General features: G+C 39.1%; 1 protein-coding gene across 4 annotated transcripts in view; it reads left to right on the forward strand.

Annotated features, from left to right (window-relative positions):
* ARMC8 (armadillo repeat containing 8) overlaps window positions 1–23,899 on the forward strand; it is a 75,726-nt gene that overhangs the window by 32,479 nt on the left and 19,348 nt on the right. The window contains exons 6-12 of one of the 4 annotated variants that reach the window (XM_074152912.1): window positions 5,087–5,179; window positions 8,858–8,917; window positions 10,132–10,212; window positions 12,663–12,738; window positions 12,829–12,919; window positions 17,030–17,090; window positions 21,553–21,753. In XM_074152912.1, the coding sequence (XP_074009013.1) occupies window positions 5,087–5,179; window positions 8,858–8,917; window positions 10,132–10,212; window positions 12,663–12,738; window positions 12,829–12,919; window positions 17,030–17,090; window positions 21,553–21,753 (663 nt within the window). The remainder of the gene's footprint in view (window positions 1–5,086; window positions 5,180–8,857; window positions 8,918–10,131; window positions 10,213–12,662; window positions 12,739–12,828; window positions 12,920–17,029; window positions 17,091–21,552; window positions 21,754–23,899) is intronic. The other 3 variants (XM_074152913.1, XM_074152916.1, XM_074152914.1) reach the window with 3 other exon arrangements.

The raw sequence follows: 23,899 nt of genomic DNA on the forward strand, positions 1-23,899 counted from the left end.
TCAGACCTGGAATGGATAAAAGAGCTTATTCAGCAGCCTCTCAAGTTCTCCTTTATCAGGTCCTATCTTGAAAGGAAAGAGTCTAAGTTTGTTGGTGGCTTTTCATTCTTATCCAGCAGTTCTGGAGAAGGCTTCTGAAAAGACAGTTCCTGAGTTGTATGTAAGATAGAAACTTTTCCCAAAGTTTCTTTGCTGTTTGGCTGCATGGAAGATGCTGTCTCTCAAACTTCGGCCAGGACTATTTCCAAACAAGATACTATGACTTAGCTCAATGTCTCCAAGGATGTTACACTCACTCTAGAGGTTTCAGAGGACCTCTCAGTTAAGATCCAGGATACACAAGTGCTTTAAAGAGAGCGGCTAAAAATATTTCTTTCTATTTGTAATAGGTTTGGGAGAGAATAAACATAAAATCTAATTAAAAAAAACAAAACCACATCATCCACGGTAACCTGGACATTTCTTGCAGCAGAAATGCTAGGTGTTAGAAACTATATCTTTCCTTTTGAACCTTTCCTTATAAACAGGAGCTTGAAGGATAAACTGCTGGCAGTTTTGAGCAATTAAGTTCAGTTCCAAAGACAAAATAGTTCTCCAGAGGCGGAAATGTTTGGGCTGTTCCCTTTAGGAACATAGGACCTGTGCTGAGAAAATGTGAAGACCCATCCACGTGTGTTGAGCTGAATTGAATACTGAGCTCTCAAAAAGGCCAGGCTTTTAGTGTCTGATACAGAGATCTTGCAGCAGGTTTGCTGCAGAACAGTATCCAGCTGTATCCAGATGTGCTGTGCCAGGTAAATGCATCTTGTGGAGACATCCTTCACTGAAGGGTGTGGGCTTTGGTGCTGAGACCGTTTTAGTGACCATCCTGCAAATGGAAATGAGGAATGACATGGAGTCCCAGGGTGAGAGATCCATTGAGATGCAGGTATACGTGCAGACTTTTTTATTTTTATTAAATTGTAAGACTTTATTTGGAGGCGTTTTGTACATCTGAACTAGCCAGCTCATGGTAGCTAGGTGTGTTTTGGCTTGCTGAATAGATTCAGGCACCGAATGAAATCCAGTTTGACTCATAGCCTGTTCCTTCAGCTCGCTATTCTGTTTAAAACAGAAAGAATGGATTCAGTGGCAGAAACCCTTCCCAGCCTGTGAAGTTATTCTACATGTTTCGTTATGGATGTTCCCAGTGGTGATCCCGTTTTCTGGGTATTCAAGGAGCAATGAAACCACACTGCAAAGTGTAGACGCGTTCCACCATGGCTCAGCGATATGTAGCTACTAAAGGAGGACTCTGGGTCATCTTCTAATGCCTTACTCCTTTCATTCCTCCTGTCTGTTAAGGCTGAGCCCGTGCAGCAAGGCTAAACGTTCTCTAATCTGAACTGTTTCCTAAAAATGAGAATTGTAAAACGATGAATTCTAGCTTAGAGAGCTCAAATTTAAGTTATTTGGATGACTATAAGAATTCCAGTTCTCTGATCTGGAAAAAAAAGAATACTAATCCTTTTTTATAAGAAAATGTTTTAAGAATAGGTCCTGCAAATTTTGTTTTCATTCTTCATATTCCTTTTTAATATTGAGGTAGGTATTGGTGACCGAGCACATAAATGCAACTCTGTCAATTCTCTCTTTCTGAATTCTGTTTGGATGGGCAGTAATTTTGTTACAATACATGTGATGTGTAGATATTTGTCTTAAGTTGCCTGAAACAGACAACGTTTTAAGGGATTTGTGAATCTCATTCTTTTAACTGCAAACTGTGAGTGTAGACTCCTCGTTTGGGAGATAAAAACAAGGATTTGGGAAGATATGTTCTAGTAGAATCTGTGAAAGAGCATCAGAAATCTTCACTTCTTTAGCGTCAGGTTGATTTCCAGTGGCTCCCGATACAAAACTTGCCACCTTGCACTTTTTATAGATTTCAAGTGCTTTCTTAGTTAATGAGGAATAATCTAAACATCATTCTTGTGTATTTTCACTGAAATCTGTTTTTCATAAGCAATGCCACCACTTCAAGTTTAAAAATAAATTGGGATGCAAAACCTTTCTGCCAGCTTGAGGGAAGGAAGGAGCGTTCTTTTATAAGACAGCATTATTGTTGGCAGCGTTATTCAGTATCCAGATGTGTACTGGTCATACGATAAAGGTGGCAGATGATGTGAGTATTCATTGCCTGATAAAAATGCAGGTCTGTACCTGCCGGTGTCTCTCTGGAGATAAGGCAGCTGCAGTCCATAAGAATTACCTGCTTGATGCAAGGGTCAAATCTGGTCGCAAGCTACTCGCCTATGATTTAGCAAATAAATTAGTTGCTACTCTTCTGGCTTTCTTTTTCTCCCCAAGAACCTGAATGGATACTGAGATCTATAAATTCTTATCTAGAATTTCCTGGTTAGCTGAGAAAAAACCAAATGTAAGGTAAGGACAAATACAGTTATAAAGCAGTATATAATAGTGTGTGCCTCTATTTGGGGGAAGAGACCAGAACAGGACAAATGTGTTTTCTTCCACCCCCACCCCCCAATCTAGGCTTTTTTTTTTTTTTGCTGACATCCCCAAAGATTTCACTGTTAAATGGTTTTCTAGATCATGTAGATAGAAAAACACGTTACTAACGTTAGGGAACACTGTGTCTGTGCTTCCTTAATAGTGGCAGTTTGAATCCTTGTCAGCTCCTGGGGATCTCCTCTGGCTAAGGATAACTGAGCTGGTGCAGATACTTTTAGTCGGCTCCCTCTGCATATATTTCTTTAGTTGTGAATTCTTGTACCTCTTATCTTTGGCAAGAGCAATATCACTGTCCGTTTCAGGAGACATTAACTTTTAAACCAACCTTTACATCCTTCTAGTTGCAATGTTTGAAATAAGCCAGGTTTCATAGTGAGTGATGTCCCTGCAGGAGATTGCAAGTCTTGTATCTTATATTTTGAAGCTTCTTTTTTTTAAGCTTCACTGCATCAGAATCCTGAGATGTCCCTCTTCTCTCCCGCAACCCTCTTGACTTCTTGATTGTTTTGTCTGAGGTGCACTTTATCGCCGGTAGGCATATATGTATGTTGTGTTGCACATGTTGAATGTGTGATTTGATATCTTCAGCTGCCTAAGATTTACAGAAAATGACGAGAATCTGTTTTAATGGGTCAAATGGGTCAAACCACAGAGGAATCCGGAGTATTTGTATTGCTCTTAACTCAAAGAAGGAGACACTTTAAAAGTTTGGGGGACCTGTTATGACTTTGTAAGATTGTAATGTATTTCTTGAGAACAAGGTTGGCCTGTTTGCTGCTTTTGTTTGGTTTCTCATGGAAATTTGCTGCCCTGCTCGGCATACGCCCAAACCCCGCTACCCACTTAGTTTACAGACCTACTGCAGGCTTTACCTCTGTCAGAAGAGTCTAGAGACACTTCATTATGGTTACGACCATCGGTGCTATTACAACATAACTTGTGGGTTTAATGTCCACTATTGCCTGCAACCAAACCAGCTCCTTGCCAGCCTTTGGGTTCTGATATCCATGTGTAAAGGCAGAAGATCAGATGGAGCTACTGTTGGCCAGACCCTAAGAATACCACTTTGGATAGTTTGTCCCTTCCTTATCCTATTCCCATAAGCATGCAGTGAGCATTAATATATGACTGCTGTACCTGGAAGAACTCCAGTTTCTAGAAACTGTCTCTCTATAGGATGCTGAAATGGCAAACGAGGCTGTTGCACATCGATCCTTTCCGGTTGTTGAGAAACAAGCAGTTAGAAGCAGAAGTTGTTTTAATTCTCAGTGTGTTTCTTGGCTCTGTTGTCCTATTGTTTTCTGCTGAGAACAAGAAGGCTAGATTGTTGGCAGCAAAGCTTCCTAAAATAAGTTTGCTAAATTATATATATATATATAAAAGAATATTAAAATAGCAAAAATAAATATTGCAAAGCTTTGCCTAATCTCAGATGTGTGTACAAATAGGAGAGACTTATACATGTTTATTTTGCTAATATAAAAAAAAGTGTGATGGGAAATTTCCCAAGTAATTGGGAAATACACAGCCGTTTATGGAAAGTTTATCTCTGAAGCTATAGTCAGTAAAACAATCAAGCTGGTGCTACTTCCATTACTGTAAAAGTAGCTGAGGAGCATGAAGATTTTGCTCTAATTTTAGTCCACCTCTCCCTAGTCAGAGGGATGCAATTCCTCATGCAGCTGCGGGTGAAATGGAGTCTGACTTGTGTAGGGTCAATATGGCACAAGTTCTTATTGTGAAAAGCAAGACTCAGTCTTTCATCTCCGCTGTTCAGCACCCTTTATCTCATGGAAATCATGTCGTTTCCAAACTAGAATGACCTGTGTTTCTTTTCTTATCACTGCGGTTGCTGCCATGAAATTGTACTGGTAAAAGTAAGGGAAAGCTTTAAAATGTTGTAATTTTGTAACTTACCACAGAGCTTAAGTAACTGGATGTGTTTTCACGGTAGTATAATGGTTTTCTTTTGCCAATTTATTTAGAATTCTCTGTCATTAGTGTCACGCGTACCAATAGATCTATAGTGTGTGTTTGACTCAAAGCCAAAGGAAATTATTACCCCACATGAATAGAGTAGAAAGCGAGTGCCACAGGATTCAAGGTGGACTGTACACTGTTCGGTCTGGCCCCTTCTTCTCCTCCTTGCTCTTTTCTACTTGGAGCTGTAACAAAGCGGTAAGTAAATCGCACTTGTAGTAAGAAAATACTAAGACCAACTCCTGGAGTAATTGCTTTCAGTGACCATGTTTGCAGTTGGTATGTTTCCCCCCCCCCCCATTCTTTTATTGTTTTCTCACAAAGTAAAGATTCTGGAGATAATTCCTGAAAATTTTATACCTAACTTGCATTGACCTTTTATTTTTTCCATGAAGACTTGGCTCGGAACTGTCACTCCTGCTTTAAAGTCTGTCCTGTACCACTGTAATGGTCTTGTCCTTGTGTCCATACAAGTTTCAGTGGAAGGGAGAATGCTGACTGCAGAATCAGGAGTACTCTCTTAAGTAACAAACTGTGAACAAACTATGCTGAAATATAGCGCTAATACTTTTTTTCTTCTCTGACTTGTTTCCAGGATGCTACAGTTATCTCCCACCTCATGGCACTGCTCAGTAGGTCTCGATATACACAAGAATACATATGTCAGATCTTCTCACATTGCTGCAAAGTAAGAAAGAGAATACATGTTCTTTATGCAACTTATTATGTTTCTGGCATGTAAGAAACTGCAAGATGATACTGCCTTTTGTGGCAGGAACATTAGGACAGTAATGATTGAACTGTTATTGCTCTGGATTTGCTGACAGACTTATTGGGGTTGACACGTTTCTCTACAATAAAACAAAATATGCAAATAAGAGCTTTTTTTCTAGGGTGTGTATATGTATTTATACCTTTTGGCTACTAAACAAAGTCAACAGTCTAAGTGAATATCAATCTTCACTACTATCAGTATAAATTTTGGAAGGCTTATTTTCTTTCTCTGGTAGTTTCGAGACAGTGTGAGTATCTCTTCGCAGAGGTCTTGCATGTGCTTTAAAAACAGCTGTTTTAAACTCAGAGAATGTTTTCTAAGAGCTACTGTAGGTTGAGAGGAAGAAAAATGCTCTTCTCGGTTGAGCTCTACCAGTTACAGGTTTATCCAGATACGTGTTCATTCCTGCTATATAATGCAATGCCTTGATATGGGAAAACTAATTTAAAACCAGCAGCAACCCCACCCCAAACACAGGAGTTTTGTCTTTCCCTCCCCCGCTCCAAGTTTCCACACACCACTGTTTTTATATTATTGTTGTGGTTTTTGGTGGTACCCATGGGTTATATAGTAACTGTATCAAAATAATTCAGTGTAGGAAATCAGATTTGTACAGCATCTTTCCCTTTTAGAAACAGTTGAAAACTAAAAGTTTATAGATGCTATTTATCTCCCAGATTAACAAATGAAAAAGTTCCAGACTTTATGAATTTGTAAGTATTTACCTGGAAAAATGTCTTTCTATCTTATCACTTGCAATGAGTCTTCTGGAACTCTGAATTATTCCTGTGTTAAAAACATAATTTTCTCTGCCTTAACTGTTATTTATGTACATTCATCCATTTCTTCTGTTAAGTGAAACTGAGGACTGAAAACTGTACAGTTAGTCTGATATAAAAATATAGCTCAGCTGCTAATATTTATAGAATTAAGTAAAATATAAAGACAAAGTCCTATGCTAGACTGTGGAAATCACAGAATCACAGAACAATATGGGGTTGGAAGGGACCTCTGGAGATCATCTAGTCCAACCCCCTGAAATTCAGATCTATAGCTAATATTGGAAACAGAATTTGGTATTTTAAGAAGAAAAACGCACCAGTGAGGGATCTCATCTTTAAGTGTCCCTGGAAATTTTCCTTAATGGGCTGAGTAGCTCCAACAGGTGAAAAATGGGGCCATGTTGGCTTACAAGAAAAATAACAGAGAACTGATTATAGGATGTCATATAGATTTGAATTAGAACTGATTAGAGAAGTCAGTTTATAGAATCAGGGGTTAGCTCTGTAGCAATATAAACCCTGTTGGCTGTGTGAGAACTGCAGAGTAACTTCGGGTAATTAATCCAACATGAAAACAGTTATTGAAATCTTTTTCTGAGTTACTTCCTTGTAGCTCCGTTAACTCCTGGTGACTTACATATCAAATACATTATTTCAAAAAAAGCAAATGCCCAGTAGCTTAACAAAAGTAGGGTAATGAAGATCTTATGAACTCACTATCCTGTTTTCAATGCCTCCTTTGCCCCCCAAATACCACTCCAACAAATTTTACAGTGAATGTTTTGAAAAAGCCAAATTTCTGGAAAGAAAAAGTTGATTGTGTGAACAGATGGAAACGTGAATGCACAAGAAAAGCAGGGTGATGGGTATGAGTATTAGGAAATAGTTGCATTTACAGAATAAACTTGAGCTGCATAACAAAGAAAAATATTTGAGGTTGAGTAAGCAGATGATCACAAATGTTAAACTGATCAAGAACTCGTTTCTGTCTCGCCCAGACAAATGCAGCTGTTCGGAAAAGTCTAAAATGCCCCTTTCTTTCTTTTTTGTTTAGTTCTTTTGTTTCAGATCTGATTATTAAGGTCAATTACTGCATTTTTAGACATAAAAAAATACATTAATACAGTGAAGTAGAATTTGCAGGGGATTGTTTTGATTTATATGGATAGGCAAAGTACTTTCTTATAATTAAAAAAAAATTAATTAAATACTGAAAGTGTCAGTATTCACTACATTTTTAACGAAGACTCCATCTTCCCCCAAAAAGGCCGTGAGTGAGAGAACCTTTCTAATTTTTTCCTGAAGAAATAAGTTACTATATGTTTTCGTATTAGGTATGACAGCTTATTTTATAAGAGGGATCGATGCTTTTATTTCTCTTTTTCCTCATCTTAGTAGATCTGTTCATTGAACTAATAGTGACATATCATAACTCCTGCCCTCCTGTTCCTGCATACTTTTCTCTGCTTAGATCTTGTGCATCCATTTCGTTTTCTTCCTTGCCAGAGCCTTGTTTGGTTGGGCTTCTCTGGTTTCTGTTTTTTTTTTTTTCTTGCCTGCTCAGATTTCCCTGGAAAAGCTCAGCCCTGTTCTCTTGAGCTAGGAAATCCTTAATTCGGATTCCTAGCAATATTGCCGCTGGTTTCTGATTTTACTGCTCGCTTTTACTGCTTCTCATGGCATTTTTAGAGTTAAAATTAACTGATGGAAAACATTGACCCCAGAGAAGAGCCATCCTAAGCGAGGGAAAGTGTTGATTTACAGGGGGAGCAGATGCAGTTTTTAACATGCGGAGCCAGGATTCTATCAACATAGAAGCAAATAAGTAAACTGAAATCAGGTTGATGTACACAGGATGCTAAAATGCAAGTCAAAATTTACTTTCCAAGGTTCTCTCTGTCACAGTTGATTTGTTTCCAGAGATGTGAGTAGGTAAGCTTTACTGTTTTAATGGTCAAATTAAAAAGATAAGGTATGCATTTGGAAACACACGGTTGTATGAACAATTTGAAAAGATAGTTCTGGAACTTATATATCCATGTGGTGACATCTCTACATAAATAATAATTTCGCCACCAGTTGAAAATTAAAATCTTGTGTCTGGGAAAGATCCAGGATGAAGCCTGTAGTCAAGGCAGCTTCCTTCCAAGCCCGTTCTGAGAATGTTTGCTTGTGTGATCTTAGGGCTGGTGCTGGATCCCTGAACCGAGGTACATTTCCATTCAGATCTCTGCTTTGAAAATTTCATCAGGGAATGAATTGTTACATTGTTCTCTCCTACCGCTTTCTTGAAAATTGACATTTTAAAATGGAAAATCATGCAAGAAATGTGATTTCTATTCCTGAAATATTATGTCGTTCACTCATATTTGGAGAAATAGATCCCTGTAGTAGGACTGGCTCCTGGAACTCTGCTTCTATCCCCAGAAGCAAGCGGCCTTGCTGTTAAATTGATGCCTGAGCTGCTTGGAAATGATTATATTTGCAGGTTTTCATGTTTATATCTGAAGCTGTCCCTATTCATGGGTTAGTGCTTACCCTGATTGTGGATTAAACAAGCTGGATCGGTGTGTGCAAACACGATGTGTACAGATTAGATATTTTCATATACATCCAGTTCCGCAACTAAGAATCCACCCAAGTGTCTCCTCTGTACATGCCTTTGTCCTATTTGCACAGAATTTACCATCTGCATCTCATTGAACAATCACTAATACTTGTGAATTACTAAAACTATCTAGGTTGGTATGATTTCTTTTACTTTAATTTCATTCATTTTTTTTCACGTATTTTAATATCTGTTCTTCAGCTTCAACACTGGCATAGCTGCGGCTTTAAATCATTGCCTCAGCCACTTCTGTGTGCCAATGTAAGTTGTTTTCCTACTTCAACCGTGCTGTTTTAATTGCATTTTTTTGGTAGAAAGCTCTTGGTGGCAGTAGCAGCTGAAGCATCTCTTAAAGCACCAGATATGTTACGTCTAAAAGTAAATTTTATGCTTTTTTTTTCCTTAGAGGTAAGGGATGTTCTAAAAATGCTCTTTGGGATATAAGAGGAATCTGATTTCAGCTGTATCTCAAATGTGAAAATAAAGCGTCGCTCGTGCATACCAGGGTGTAGAGATGTGCCCATGAGCTCAGCTGGGTTTGAGCCAAAGATTAAGGAGTGAAGATACTTTCTTCACTTCCAGATTAGCCAAGAAAACGCACCGAGGTATGATTAATGCTGTGACATTCTAAAAGCTGAATTTAAATTGCGCGTAGCCTGTGCTTAATGCAAAGATGGCGAGAGTCATGAATCTACTTGTAAAGAGATGTTTGTAAGTCACAGCTCAGATTTCCCAAGAGACTATTGAGGGTTGCAGGCCCTAGTGGGATTTCAGTGGTTGTTTTTTGCAACCTCATCAAGCCTTGTCATATACTACAGAAGTTCTGAGAACTTTCTATTGCAAAGTTCAGTATTTGTGTTTAATTCCAAATGCTTTTTAAATCTTGGAAGAGTATTGATGAATCAACCATTGCCGACTTAGATCTTGAAGTCAATAAATGGGCGATGGCTGACTAGATTTATTGCTAAATACGTTTGAAACTAAAATAATTTCTAGGAGGAAAATATGAATCTGTTCTCAAAGCACTGTCACATTCTGTCTGGAAACAGTTTCAGGATTAATTCCCTCTCTTCTGAAGTTAGAATTGTTGAAAATGTTTAATATTACAAGTGGAGAAGACACTAGTAACTGGGGATCTTTTATATGATTTGTAGAGAAAATCAGGAGCTTTTGATTGATTCCCATATGAAAAATAGAAACATAAGTACTCTGTCCATGTTTCTTCATCTGTGAAAACTAATTTCATTGCCTATTGAAGAAAAGAATGGAAATGATTACCAGAAAAGGACAAATGCTATAAAAATAAGAGTTGGACTTGTTTTAAAATAAAATAACCAAGTTGGTATGCCAGCTGATTACGCAGTAATTGTTAATAATAAATCTATCTCTAATACTTAACAGTAAGTTGTAGATAGGGGAAACCTCTTACGTGTTCTTTTAAAAAAATAAATGGTGTTTTATGTTTTCCTTTGAAGGGTCCAGATCACCAGACAATCTTATTTAACCACGGAGCTGTTCAGAATATCGCACATCTGTTAGTCTCCACCTCTTACAAAGTAAGACATTCAAATTATTCTGTGTTTTACATGTATTTATGAAAGGAATCCAAATGAAGTTTATAAAAGCTATGTCTATGCATATGAACTAAAACTATAAAGGGGTATAATGTATATTTCTAAAATAACAGTTGATTTTACTTGTCCTGTGGATTTCTGTCAAAACGAGGCCTATTGTTCTGGAGTGCTGTATAAAGTTAGGACACCATTAATTAAAACAAAGCTGCCTGTCGTTAATCTATAGGAGGACAGCCACTTGACAACCCAATAAAAACAGTCTAGTTTGTTGAACATAAATGAGGGAAAAAAATATTTCAGTTTTTAGGCTGATTTGTTGCCAACAAGATACATGTAGCATTGCATTAAAGTATTTATATTCAGTCCTTTCTTACTGGAGAGAGGTGTAAAGTATTCTCTATTTCCTCCTTTGCTAGTTTGGTCAGGCTTTTAAATTCCAGGTGTAAATACTGAACTGCTCTTCATACGCTTTCCTTTGTTAATACTTCTGGGATAAACAGCTTTATTGTGGTCTTTGCTGCATCTTAGTGTTCTGAGGTAATTAGACGTTCTCAGACTTCTAATGTAACCGATGTGTTCTTGTAGAATACAAGCCATCTCATTCTCATACTTCTCGATCCAGTTTCTTAATATTCAGCCAGATAAGACCTTAACAGGAAAAGACAGCATTTAAAAACTTTGCTTGTTTTTCAGTACTCACAGTAAAGGCCAGCGAGGTGTTTCAGATGATTTGGGCAATAGTTCCACATCAATAAACAGCACAGACCCTCAAAATGGGATTTCAATCCCCACAAGAAAAGTTTGTCTAGGTCTGCCAAGAGAATTGCCTGCTATTTTTCAATAAGCTCTTTTCCTTTGGCACGGGGACTGTCCCACAGCCAGCTGGTCCTACAAGTACCTTTCCCCTAAGTTACAGCATTACAAGTGTGCACCTTCGCTGCTGGCGAGAGGGACCGCAGCTTTTACAGTGGCTTTACAGATAATGGTGTCCAGACCCTATTTATGTATTTTTCCAAATGCTTGCATTTCCTGTTTCTCATGTAACTAACTGCCCTTAAGCAGACATTACTAGCAAAGAAAGTAGTCATCGTAGTAATTTTAATATCTTTAATTAATAGTGCAATATTATATGAAATAGTTAACTTCCAGCTAGACTTCAGTTGTTCTCATTAGAACATTTACCCCCTTTCTGGCAGGAATGTAGCTTCCTTCTGGCAGGAATATACCTTTTGAGCTCTGGGTTTGACTTTTCTCAGTGCTTTTTCAATAAACAATCTCTGCTTCTGCTGCTTTGAAGCATACACTGTATTCATTAGATTGTCTGAAAAGTAAATGGCAAAGGTCAAACAAGGCTTTTGTTGGGCAGCCAGGTAGCCTGCTGTCTGTTCCTCTTGACTAAGACCTCACTACTACTGATGAGATCTTAACCATGGCTCTAATTAGATATTATAAAATTAATGCACAAAAGCGTGATTGTCTTTGCTGTTGTTGTCTACCCTTGGACTTCCATGTTTCTAAGACTTTTTGTTGAGGAGGGTGGGATGGACCTTAAACCTAACTTGCAGTAAGTGCTCTGTCAGTGATGGGATTCTTTAGGTCAAAACCTTGTTCCTTTTGCTTTGTTTTCACACTGAGAATGTGGTAACAGAAATATGGAGGGACACGGTTTAAAAATGTGCAACTGCAGAAGGTGAAGACTAATATCTGAACTAAATTAGATTCTCCGTCTGGCAAGATGATAATGGCTTGTCTTCCCTTTGTCAAAGAAGAGGTTATAAGCACTTCATAGCCTAGCGTGACTGAGCAACCAGGAAATATTGTTTAATTAAAGTAAGACATGGTTTTGGACAGGAAGAGGAAGATCCAGCGTGAAGAAATTAGTGAATCCTTTTTGTACAGGTGATACCTGAGGCTGCTTAATGGCAGGAAAACGTATACTATATATTTATTTTAAGTTTAGTTTAGAATCATTTCAACTGGATGGTTCTCTTTAGACATTTTGTTAAACTCACCTTTAACGGCTTCTGAAATACAACTCTCAACTACGTGTATTTCTGGTTCTGTTATGTACTTATGAGTCATGGAAAGAAAAAGTACTATTGTTATGATACTTCCATTCTTTTGTTGTTTACATGTTTGTGAGGCATCGCAAACGCGACCAGTGTTTCTGACTGTCTAGTTCCCAAGTTTTATCCTTGCTTGTCTTTTTCACAAATAGTTCACAACATACCCTGTAGAGGGATAATTCTAACAGGGGGATCACGGGAGTCAAGGTGTGAGTTAGATGTTTCCGTCTGCCTTTTATTCATCATCTACGTTTCTTACTGATTATACAGAATTTTGTTCTACAAGCCTATACAGCATTATAGACCAATTTTGCTTTTAAGCTAGCCTTTACATTTATACTTCGTATATATTATGTTTTTACACAGGTTCGAATGCAAGCATTGAAATGCTTCTCAGTTCTAGCCTTTGAAAACCCACAGGTATCAATGACTCTTGTAAATGGTAAGTACGACGCTGCTGTTGCTTATTTGACACTTGTTTTATTGCCCGGCTGAGTTAGAATGACTTGGAGTTCTCTTTCATTGCTTGCAGTGTCGGTTGATGGAGAATTGTTACCGCAAATTTTTGTGAAGATGTTACAAAGGGACAAGCCTATTGAAATGCAGCTCACATCAGCCAAATGGTAATTTTCATCAGGAATTAGAATGAAATAGTATGCAATTTAATACATACTTTTCAACTTTTTGCTGGTTACAAAAGTAGTACATGATCTAAAACCTTAGGAATAATTATAGATATTATTCGCATTATCTAAATCCTTGAAGAAATGATTCTTGCCTAATAATCTCTACAGTATAACTTTCACTCTTTGCTGTACATAAACAGGGAAAAATGTTGCTCGGCAGCAGTTTTGTAAGGAACGTGTATTCAGACATTTGGATTTTCATAAGCTGAACTGCAGTTTTCACAAGTAGCCTGGATTTTATGATAAGTTTTACTTTGAATAGGCTGTGGTCAATTGTATGTCCTTACAAAGTGTAATACTGAGATATCATCATGTAGTACAGGTTAACACCGCTGCTCCGAGGGCTCCCCCAGGTGTCTGGGGCTGTGGTGTGTTGAGAACTCTATGTATTAAGATGATGAGAGAGCAGAGCTAATCCCTCTTCTCAACTGTTTTAATTAAAATAGACTATTCTGTAAGCTTCATGTGCTCACACAGCAGAATTAATGTTACTAATTTCTTTCTGGTGCGGGCGCATTTCTGTGTGTTCATAATGACTTTCTACCATGTGACAAAATGTGACCAAATTCTGTAACAGTGACTCTAGGGTTATACTCACTTCATAAGCTGGGAATTGACTCCCTTTAAGACCTTTTTCCTTTTATTGTATTGATAATAATGGAATAAATTGCTTCAGGAGTCAAGGAGAGACAATTTCCCATCACTATAAACTACTGAAATTAAATGTACTTAAGAGTTTGGTCACTGATGGATCAGTGTATCAGATCCCTTGTTTGATTATTCTTTTCGATTTTCATGGCTTATTTTTGAGCTGGATCAGTGAGTTCTCTTGACTCAGTTCACCAAACAATTTCACTGACGCTGGTCTCAGTGCCAGGTCTTGAGATTCTGGGTGAGGAACAAGTGGGGTAGGTAGGGTGGCCTCTTTTGTAACGTTGCCAGGTTATGATGACTTAACCCGTTCCTGAAAGCAGTTATAAAGACATGTATGTGGTTGGGGGGGAGTTCCCTTAGGTAATCCCTCTCCGTGTGGGAGGTCTGTCTGGGGACCTCTCATGCTTGCTTCCAACCTGAACTGGTCTATGCAATCTGGTTTTACTGGTTTTATTAGGTAGCTTTAGTGGAGAAGGCCAGTTAAATTAACTGCATTGCAGCAGTCTCAGTTCTGATTGATTTTTGTGTTTCTTTGGGAATTCACAGAATACATAGAGAATTAACTATTAGAAATTATATTTTTTTAATTAATATTTTAATGTTGTTGAGATATAAGGCAGTTGATAAGCGATGAAGGCAGGTTGGGGTTAAAAGAATTGTCCTGGCTCTGGGCTGTCTCCTTGTTCTGGGATGAATACTCCCAGGTCTGTTGGTGTTCTTTACTGATCTGCTCCAAATTGGGAGGAATTGGGTAGAAAATCCCATCTTTTACTGTTGCTTTGTGGTACCTTGGCTCAAGTGGACTTTTGGAAGAAAATGATGTGGTGAAAAGTGAAAAAAAGAAAATTGCAGGAAAATGGAAGACAAACCAGTATCTTGAGTTTCAGATCAGTCCATGGGCAGTCATCCTTTGTAGTAGGGCACTTATGGCCTCAGTTTCACAATAGTCCTCAAAGCAAAAAGACCTACTGGCTTTTTTTCTGTAAGTCTACTCCCTGCTTGATTCCCCCTAAGTCAGACTATCCCTTTTTCCTTTTTTTCTGATGAGAATAGCAGGTGAAATTGTCACAGGTCCGCTTTTTTTTTGTTTTGACTTCTAAATTAGACTTCACTCCTGCCTTACCAGCTTTGGTCAATTAATCTGCAGTTCCTCTCTGATTTATTAGTACAGTTCTTGGAATGTGGATTTAGAAGGTTGGTTTGGTGTTTTTTTTTTTTAAATGCATTTGTGAAGCCTTTTGTTAAATTCCTATTTGAATCCATACTGGCATACACGGCTGTCTCAAGAAGTTTCCTTTGTTTTTCATCAACTGAAGTAGACCTGTAAGACCTGAGTTAATACCTCTTGATTGGAATTGGAGTAAGGCTCCTTCACTCCAGCAGCAGTGTAGGCACAGAGGGAAGAGCAGAAAGCCTCTTGGGAGAGTGATTTGCAGCCACAAGTGGAGCAGTAATCTTTTCTACTGAAATTACTGAAATTGCTTACAACTAAGCCAAGCCTATTTCACCTGAGGTCAAAATGTTTTAACTTACTTCATGTTTGACAATAGAACTACTTTGTCTGGCAAATAGGGTCTAGCTGGACTAAAAGGCAGCTGCAAGATGGGTGCTTTCCTCCTGATTGTTCAGGTGTGAAAATGAGAATTTCCTTCTGTCAGCTGCAAGGCTTGGACAGTAAAAGTTTATAGAATGATCTCTATGCTATCAGTTAAGTCTTGTCTTTTCACTTCCAAGAAGTAATCTATAAAAAGACTCCTGGTGATGGGATTTTAGCAATGTCTGTCACAGGTAGGTGTTTGGAACCGGATCAGTGGTGTTACCTTCTAAGAGGTGAAAGAGCTCTCTTTAGGTACTTGGCAAGAGCTCAGGAATGCAGTGCAACATGATGTGGTTACAGTATGTTAGCACATTTCTGCTCCTTAGCCAAACAATAATAATTGACTGTATGTACACTTTGAAACTGCCCAATTGAGAGTTGAAACATGTTAGTTTTAAGTGATCTTTACTAAACTTCAGTTATTTTTTTTTAGCCTCAGCTGTGGCTTGATAAAAGCCTGTTACAATGGCTTAGTTCAGAAGCTAAACCAAAAGATACTTGGCTGTTCCTGCACCGAATGCAGAGCAGTTATCCTTCAGCTTCATTCTACTTCCTTGCAGCACAGTGGGTAAAAACTATAAACCACTTAAATGTAAACCACTTCTATTGGTGGGTGAACTACTTTATATTTCTGGTAGCTTGGAGGACTCGTACAGCTAAATTAACAAAGCAACTTACGCATTTGACTCATGCAGGGTGTCAGCATTGTCGTTGGAGACCTTGGAGTTGTCAAATCCACTATCTAAGGTCCTGTCTAATAAAGAATATCTTAGTTTGGTTCAGTGTCAGAGACTTAATTGGGTTCATCATTAACAAGGATGTGCCTGTGGACAAGCATCACAATGGTACTGCTTCTCCTGGGCTAATGCAAAGCTTGAATTGCTTCTGACTAAGCTGCCAGACTACCAACCCTATACTAGAATCATAGAATGGTCTGGGTTGGAAGGGACCTTTCAGATCATCTAGTCCAACCATCAACCTAACTGTGGTAAAAAACCATCACTAAACCATGTCACTAAGCACTATGTCAACCCGTCTTTTGAATACCTCCAGGGACGGTACCTCAACCACTTCCCTGGGCAGCCCATTCCGATGCCTGATAACCCTTCCGGTGAAGAAATTTTTCCTAATATTCAATCTGAACCTCCCCTGGTGCAACTTTGGGCCGTTTCCTCTTGTCTTATTGCTTGTTTCTTGGGAAAAGAGACCAACCCCCCTGGCTACACCCTCCTTTCAGGGAGTTGTAGAGAGCAATAAGGTCTCCCCTCAGCCTCCTTTTCTCCAGGCTGAACACCCCCAGCTCCCTCAGCCTCTCCTCATCAGACTTGTTCTCCAGACCCCTCACCAGCTCCGTTGCCCTTCTTTGGACCCGCTCCAGCACCTCGACGGCTTTTTGATTGATTCTCCCCTGATTGTTTTAAGCGCTTGCCCATACTGTGTGCAGCAAATGTCTATGTTTATTGCTCCTTTACCTTAATTTAAGTTGTTCATTTTGGGGGGTTTTGTTGCTAAAAGAGGTTTATGGATCAGTGGAGTTGGGTGGTTAGACCTTTTTTGACCAGTGTGTGGTGTATGTATTGATCAGTGCTCCAGCAAGATGCCCTGTACTAGAAATCTGCTTTAAAGTACGCCTGTAGTAGTTTATTTGTGTGCCCAAGTCTAGTGAGCACAAATGTATTTAAATCAATAGCAGAACAAAGGGGAGTACATTTCCTTAGTTGGCTATTCTGCAACATCTTCCTGAAGTCCATAAAATACAAGGATATGTGAATATATGTTTTATTCTATTGCTACAGCCTTACTTCCATGTGCAGAGCGGGAGCAATACGGACAGACGATTCTTGCATCGTTCTTAAGGTGAGCTGGTCACACAGTTTTCTGTTTAAAATGTTTTTCTCACGTAGGGCTATTCTGGTTTTATTTGTCTCTTTGAAAAAGCAGCACAAAGTCTGTTACACTGAATATTTCAAAGCACCAAGTTGTCCTGATTTTTTTTATTTAAAAAATTAGTTCCCTACTTTCCCTTTGTGTCTTTAAGCATTTATAGTGACGTGGCTTTTTAAAGAAGTTGTAAATAAAGAATCATACTAAAAAGGTCGGTATCCAGGAATAAATATGCCAGTTTGACAGGCATCCATTTGAGTTTATAATCATTTCAGTAACCATTTGTAAGTAACATGGGAACAACATTACTGCCTTGGTCTCTGTACATGAACAAGGCACTGGTTTGTCTTTCAAAAGCTTATTTCACAAGACTACACTCAAAATACTTGCCCAATCTATACGTGGAGTCTGTCATAAGCAGATGATTTCTCAGGTTTCGCAATGTTTTTGTACGTTTGTCTGCTTCATACTTTGGCTAGGGAAATTTGATATTAAAAAAAAAAAAAAGGAAGCTGTCATGATGAAATATTGGATTTGATTTTTATACTACACGTGACTTTATAAGGAAATTCAGTAAAGGAAACTTCATTAAATACCATAGGAATGTAATCTCTTAATAGTCACACTTCTACAGCTAATCAAAAGGAAAAAAACAAGCTGTTGATGAGCAAGTGTATCGGCCAGAGATGAGCTAATATTACTAGCACTCTTGTTTCTCCATGAGATGTTGAAGTATTGCTGTAATAATGCAGTAAGAAAACATGTTTGCATTCTTTGATAATTACTGTAGCAGTCTGGCAGACTCCAAAGCTTTTAGTGTGCTTTTAGCATCCTTCCTTCCGGAGAATAACACATACTTCAGACTTAAGGAAAGGCAATTTAAATGGCTGCAGAAATAATGTTTTCCCCATACGTGCCCCTGTACGGGGATTGAGAAGACGACATGTGTTGTTGGAGTGAGTCTAGCGAGTGAAGGATCTAATCAGCAAAGCAGTCGTTGTCAGGATTTGGTGATGTGTGATCTGAGAGCCAGTAACTTCTTATGGGAATTCTCTGTCTTTGGCTGGGGAGGCCCCTCTGTGGTGTTCAGATCCTCTTGTGAACAGACAACTAGTAAGTGTGTGCGTGACCATGGCATGTGCTGAGAGTCCGGGGCAGTGCGGAGGGATGTGGGTACTGCTTCAAGCAACAAACACTTCTTACCACCAAAGGCTACTGATGAGTATCTTCTTGCTGTGGACTGTTGCAAACCTTTGATGGCTCCTGCAAGCTTATGTTTTAAACTGAACTGTCACCAGAGTGTCGAGAACTATCCTACTTTTTGGTAATGCTGGGGAAAAGGTAGGCTGTACATAAGATACTGCGATAAGGCAGCATATTCATTCCTTTCAATGTCCATGGCAGTAGAGTCTGGTGTATCTACAGCTTTTGTTAGTGAGATTTTGGTATCCGTCATCCCAGGTAATGACAGATGAAAACTCCATATGTTGGCTGAGGCAAAGGCTTGTCCCTCCTGTCTTTACACGAGAAAGTCCAAAATGCAGTTCATTCCAGTGTTGATGAGTGGCATCTGGTTTTACTGCAAGTACGGAAGCCAAGCTGCATCCCTCTCCCTCATTCTCCTACTTAGCTTTTTTCTAAATTGATGCTCCAATTCCCTGGTCTCTCTTATTTCTCCCTACAACACCTGCAAACTGAGGGCTACAATTCCATGCTTCCCAACCTATCTCGCTCCTGCAAACCTCATTCTTCTTTTGAAAATGTCTTCCCTCCAGAAATCCTCTCTGCTTAACCCCGGGCTGTGCCCTGGTCAGGATGTGCGGGTTCCAGAACTGTTCTGCTCTGGGGAGAAGAAATGGGGGAACAGCTGCTGTAGACAAAGGCAGGTTATTGCTGCCAGCTGTGTGGAGCTACGGATGCCCTGCCACACGGGCCGGATGGATAACTGCAGGCCTTTCAAACCACGTGTTTGCCAGCCTGTAGCAACAGGAGCACTTTCTCATGGAAGCCGCTTCTGCGCAAATAAATGGTTTAAACTTTGGACTAAAATTTGTTGTAATACTTGAGAGTAGGCAGAAGAGCAAGGACAGAAGGAAGACATGGAACCGTGCCCTCTTGTTAACAACTCATGTAACTTCTTTTCTTCTTCTGGGGTCACTCCAGGAGCTCATAGTTTTAAGATAACACACTGTCTCAGTCTGTGGTAAATCCAGTCACAAATTTTGACCTCTCGTGAACTAAAACGAAGCAATATCCTCTTTAGTTTTCAGAAATTATTGAAGAGAACTTTGACCCTTTGCTGTCAAACTTTCTTCAGTTGGAGGGCAGTCGGGGATGCGTGTTTCCAAAATAGTTTTGATTTATTTTCGTTGCTCAGCTTGAGCAGTGGGTTGGCCTGTAATGTGAAAAAATAAAATCAGTTGGTATTGGGAGAAGGCGGAGGAGGTTGATAAATAATGGATTTGCTTGGAAGAGAAATTATTTTTCTGGAATTCTATTAATAAAAGTGATCGTTTGTCCAGATAACCATGATACATCCCAGTGATACCATGTGAATTAAGTATTCCATTTTTACAATCCATTTTCAGACTTTTATCTGCTGGCCACAAAAGGTCAGGTGTGCTTTGTGGTTCTTCATCTTACACCTCTAGTACAGCCCCCTACTCCTCTGCATTAATTACATGGTGCTGACCCGTAGGTCTAATGCAACAGTTAAAATGTGCCCTTCAGAATTCTTGATTTTGTTTAATTTTAAACAGATGGAATTGCTAAAAGTTGAAAGCTATGACATTTGTGTTTCTTGGGTGCTTGCAGCCAGTGACTTAATGATACCTAGTCCTTGAATTCCAAGAAATAGCTCATGTCAGGCCATTTGACCTTGGAAAGAATTGGGAAGTACAGTATCTTTGTGGTTTAGACATGGAATTCCTTGTGTTCTTTCTTTGTCAACCTGAATGTCATTTTTGGAGAGCTTGTGTTCATCTTTTATGATTTTATTTATGCCAGTCTCAGTTTTTAATATACCTTATGCCAGCTTGGTAGTTGACACTGGTGACGTTTAATCATTAGGGTATGGTTGTGAATACTACAGATTAAAAAGTCTTAATAACAAATAAATGCCTGAAGGCTTTAAAGCAAACTTTGAACAAACTTGCAGAGGTCCTAGAAATGTCACTTTTGGAATGAGAAGATTTCTGAGGGCTGCTTAAATTTACCAACCCTCAGCAGCTGTCTTCTCTCTTAAAGAGCTCTGCCTAACTTGCTAGGGAAGTAGAAGGTCCTTTGGTGTGTCTGTACTATTTGAACCATTTTTCAGCTGTTTAGGCTGAAAGTCTTATCTGATGTCTTAAGTGGTGGATACACAGAGAGGAGGAGCTTTGCCTCCCTGGTTTAGGTGCAGGATTAGATGTTAATCCTTGTGGTAGCATCTACTTTTTAAATCAAAGTAGGCAAGTCCTGTAACTCTGCTTCCTTACCTGTGGAATGGAGATATCGATCTATTTAATAATTTGAATGGTCAATGGTTAAATGTTATTTCAGATCCCCCAAAACATAACTCCAAGGAGCATTTCTACTAGCGTAATTCTGTTGAAGTCAGTGGAGTAATGCAAGCAAAAACCTTGATATTATTCCTCATCTATTTTCATACTTACATTTCTAGAGGCTTGAGTGAAGGTGGAGTCTTAGAATTGGTCTTTCCAGAGTTAAGTGCCTTTCACAGAGCTTCTGATAGAGAAAGATTTGATTGGTTTTAATATTTAAAGTAGAGAAAGTATGACAAAAGTGCTGCCCTGTGACTGTAACCAAGGTAGGGGCGTGTGTCAGGGTAAGGCAGAATGGACCTGCTTTCCAAGTGAACTTCATTTCTGGTTGACTCGGTATACTCCTTAGGAGTAGTCCTCCCTTCCCTACTGCTCCTGGCAGCCAGCGTGGGTCAAGGAAGCCCCGAGATAATTTTTCACAGCATTGACTGTAGTCAATCCTAGATTGCAAAGGGGAAACAGGGGTCAAGTACTTCTTGAGGGCAGCTTGGGTACTTTTCGTTCTTGTGTGGAGTAAGAATAAACCTGTACAAATATGAACTCTTGAGGGGGTTATTTTTTTTTTTTTTTTAAGCTTTTGCGAAACTTTGACCATGGTCACTTCTAAACATTGCATTCACACGGACTAATTTTGACTGCATGAGAAGCTGGCTGAAAGTAGCCTGCTGTGTACTTAGTAATGCCCGAACAATTTCTCTGTGTCCGTAGTCTTTAAAACCACTAAAATCTTTTTGTCTAAAGGTACCATCTAAAGAACATTGTTGAGAATTGCTCTAGGATAGCTGTTTGATTTTTTTTTTTTTTTTTTTTTTTTTTTTTTTTTTTTGTGAGCTTCTTTATGGATGTAGCTGCACTAAATGATGGCTTTGTTTGTTTGTTTTCTAACTTTTCAGACTCTGCCATGTTTGGTTCGGATGTGTAGTAAGGAAAGACTGCTGGAGGAGCGAGTAGAAGGAGCGGAAACGTTGGCCTATTTGATTGAAACAGATGTGGAGCTCCAGAGAATTGCCAGCATCACCGACCACCTCATTGTCATGCTTGCTGACTACTTCAAGTATCCCAGCTCCGTGAGTGCAATCACTGATATCAAGAGGGTATGTTTTCTTACCCAGTTCTGAAGCTTTGCAAATGTGCAAAAACAATAATAAATGGGCTCAGGATATTTTTTTTTTTTTTTTAATTCTATTTGAAACCTTATGTCTGAGTTCCCCACTAGAAAGGTGACCAGAGGTCCAGCAGGACTTGATTCCTGATGCATGTAGTCCCCAAGTCTTTGCTCACTCACTGCTTTTTCTGGAGACTGTATTATCCAACCAAAAATCATTATGTATATCTGGAATCCTGTAAGAAGGATGCTGCTGGTCTGTGTCCAAGAGAGAGATGGGCCATGGGTAGTTTAATATAACTTCACCATACAATTTTCATCACATTTTCCAGAGATAGCAGTGAAGTACCAGACTGGGACATCTATCATGTTTCTCCTTTGCAGAGTTTAAAAGGCTTATCTTAAGGAACCAGTGCATTTCAGCTTCATAAGAGAGAATAGTCCATGTGCTGAGAAATCAATTTAAATTCTTAGGTCAGGTTTGTGAAAAATGTCAAGTTCAGAGGTGACTCTGTTCTGTTTAAGCAGAAAAACATGTGGATTTCGTGTAACATTTCATAATATGAGTTATCTACACTTGCAAGAGGTTGGGTAAACAGAAACCAGATACACCTTGGAGACTTAGTTTCACAGGTGTTGTACTAGGAGTTCTCATCTGTGAACATGTTTTTTATGCTTTGCATACACTTTCCAAAGCATTAGTGGATCAATCAGCCTCGGAAGCAAGAATGGTTTTGATATTCCGCATAAGGAAATATCCATTGCCTGTTCCCTTCCCCTATGAGTCTGATTTTTAGAAAAGTCCCAAAAAAAACTGGATTACAGAGCCTTGGGTTTTCTCTGAAACTGGCCCAAGAGGTAGACTCACTTCTGAGACTTTTATAGGACAGGATTGATTCTACGTATAGAGCTGCCTTGAATTCTATTTAAATGAAAATATAATATTTAAAAAAAATAGTTGCAGTATAAATTTAAATAAGCAGAATGAAGTTTAGCAGCTGATTGGACAGTAATGGATGTTGGCTGTAGGATCAAAAAATGATTAGGTTCTAAATGTGAGTGGGGCAGTTATAAATATTATGACATGGCTTTGAGTATGCAGAAAGTCTGTAAAAACAGTCAGCTGGGAAGCCAGGGTGCTTGCTTTGAATTCAAATGCTTTGAATTACACCCTGTAAGGTAAAAACTGCATGAGTTGAGGACTCTGCCAAACAGATTACTTGTCTGTTTTCAATATTTTTAACAATGATATAATACATTCTGCTCTAATACAGCTGCATCAGAAAGAATTACTCATACAGCTTAATTTTTGACTTCTTTTAACTTCAGCACTTTGCTGCTTAGTAATAGCATTTTTCTGGCATTTTGTGTAGACTTTTAAATATTGCATCGCTTTGTGCAATCCTTTGGTATGGAGTTTGGAGTGCAGTCAGAATCATAGAATCATTCTCATTGGAAAGAACGTGAGGAAGATCTGAAAGTCTTAATTTCCTGTTCAAAGCAGGGTCCATGCTGAGCTCAGATGAGGTTGCTCAAGGCTACGTCCACTTGGCTCTTGAAAACTGCTAAGAATGGAGATTAAATCACCTCTCTGACTGTTCTAATAGTGAATTTTTATTTCTTATATCCAGTAAGAACCTCTCCTGTTTCAGTCTGACTATTGTCTCTCCTTCTCTTGCTGTGCACCTCTGTAAAGAGTCTGGCTCCGTGTTCTCCCTGTAGGTATTGGAGGGCTGCTCTTAGGTCTGAGCTCAGCCTTCTCTTCTCCTGGCTGAACAAGCCAAGGTACACCCCAGCTGCTCCTCCAGGTCTGTTCTCCTGAAGTCAAGACTCTGTGCTCTGCTTCGTGTCTTTCTCAGGAACTTGAACACCACAATCTTATGATCCCCATAGCTAGTACTCCCATTGATTATCATCCCCCCAAGCAGTTTTTCCCAGTTTGTGAGCAGCATGTCCAGTGGTGCATCACTCTAGTTCACCCCTCTGGCACCTGTGTGGAGGAGCTACCTTCCAGAAACCTCATAGCCAGCTCGCACCCTGCTTTGGTGCCTTTACAGCAGAAGTTAGAAGTTAACATCCACCTTAAGGTTAAGATGGAGATCCTGTGACATAGAGACTGTCTTGGGTTCCAGAGT

Source organism: Numenius arquata, chromosome 9, assembly GCF_964106895.1.
Source record: "Numenius arquata chromosome 9, bNumArq3.hap1.1, whole genome shotgun sequence".
Lineage (NCBI taxonomy): Eukaryota > Metazoa > Chordata > Aves > Charadriiformes > Scolopacidae > Numenius > Numenius arquata.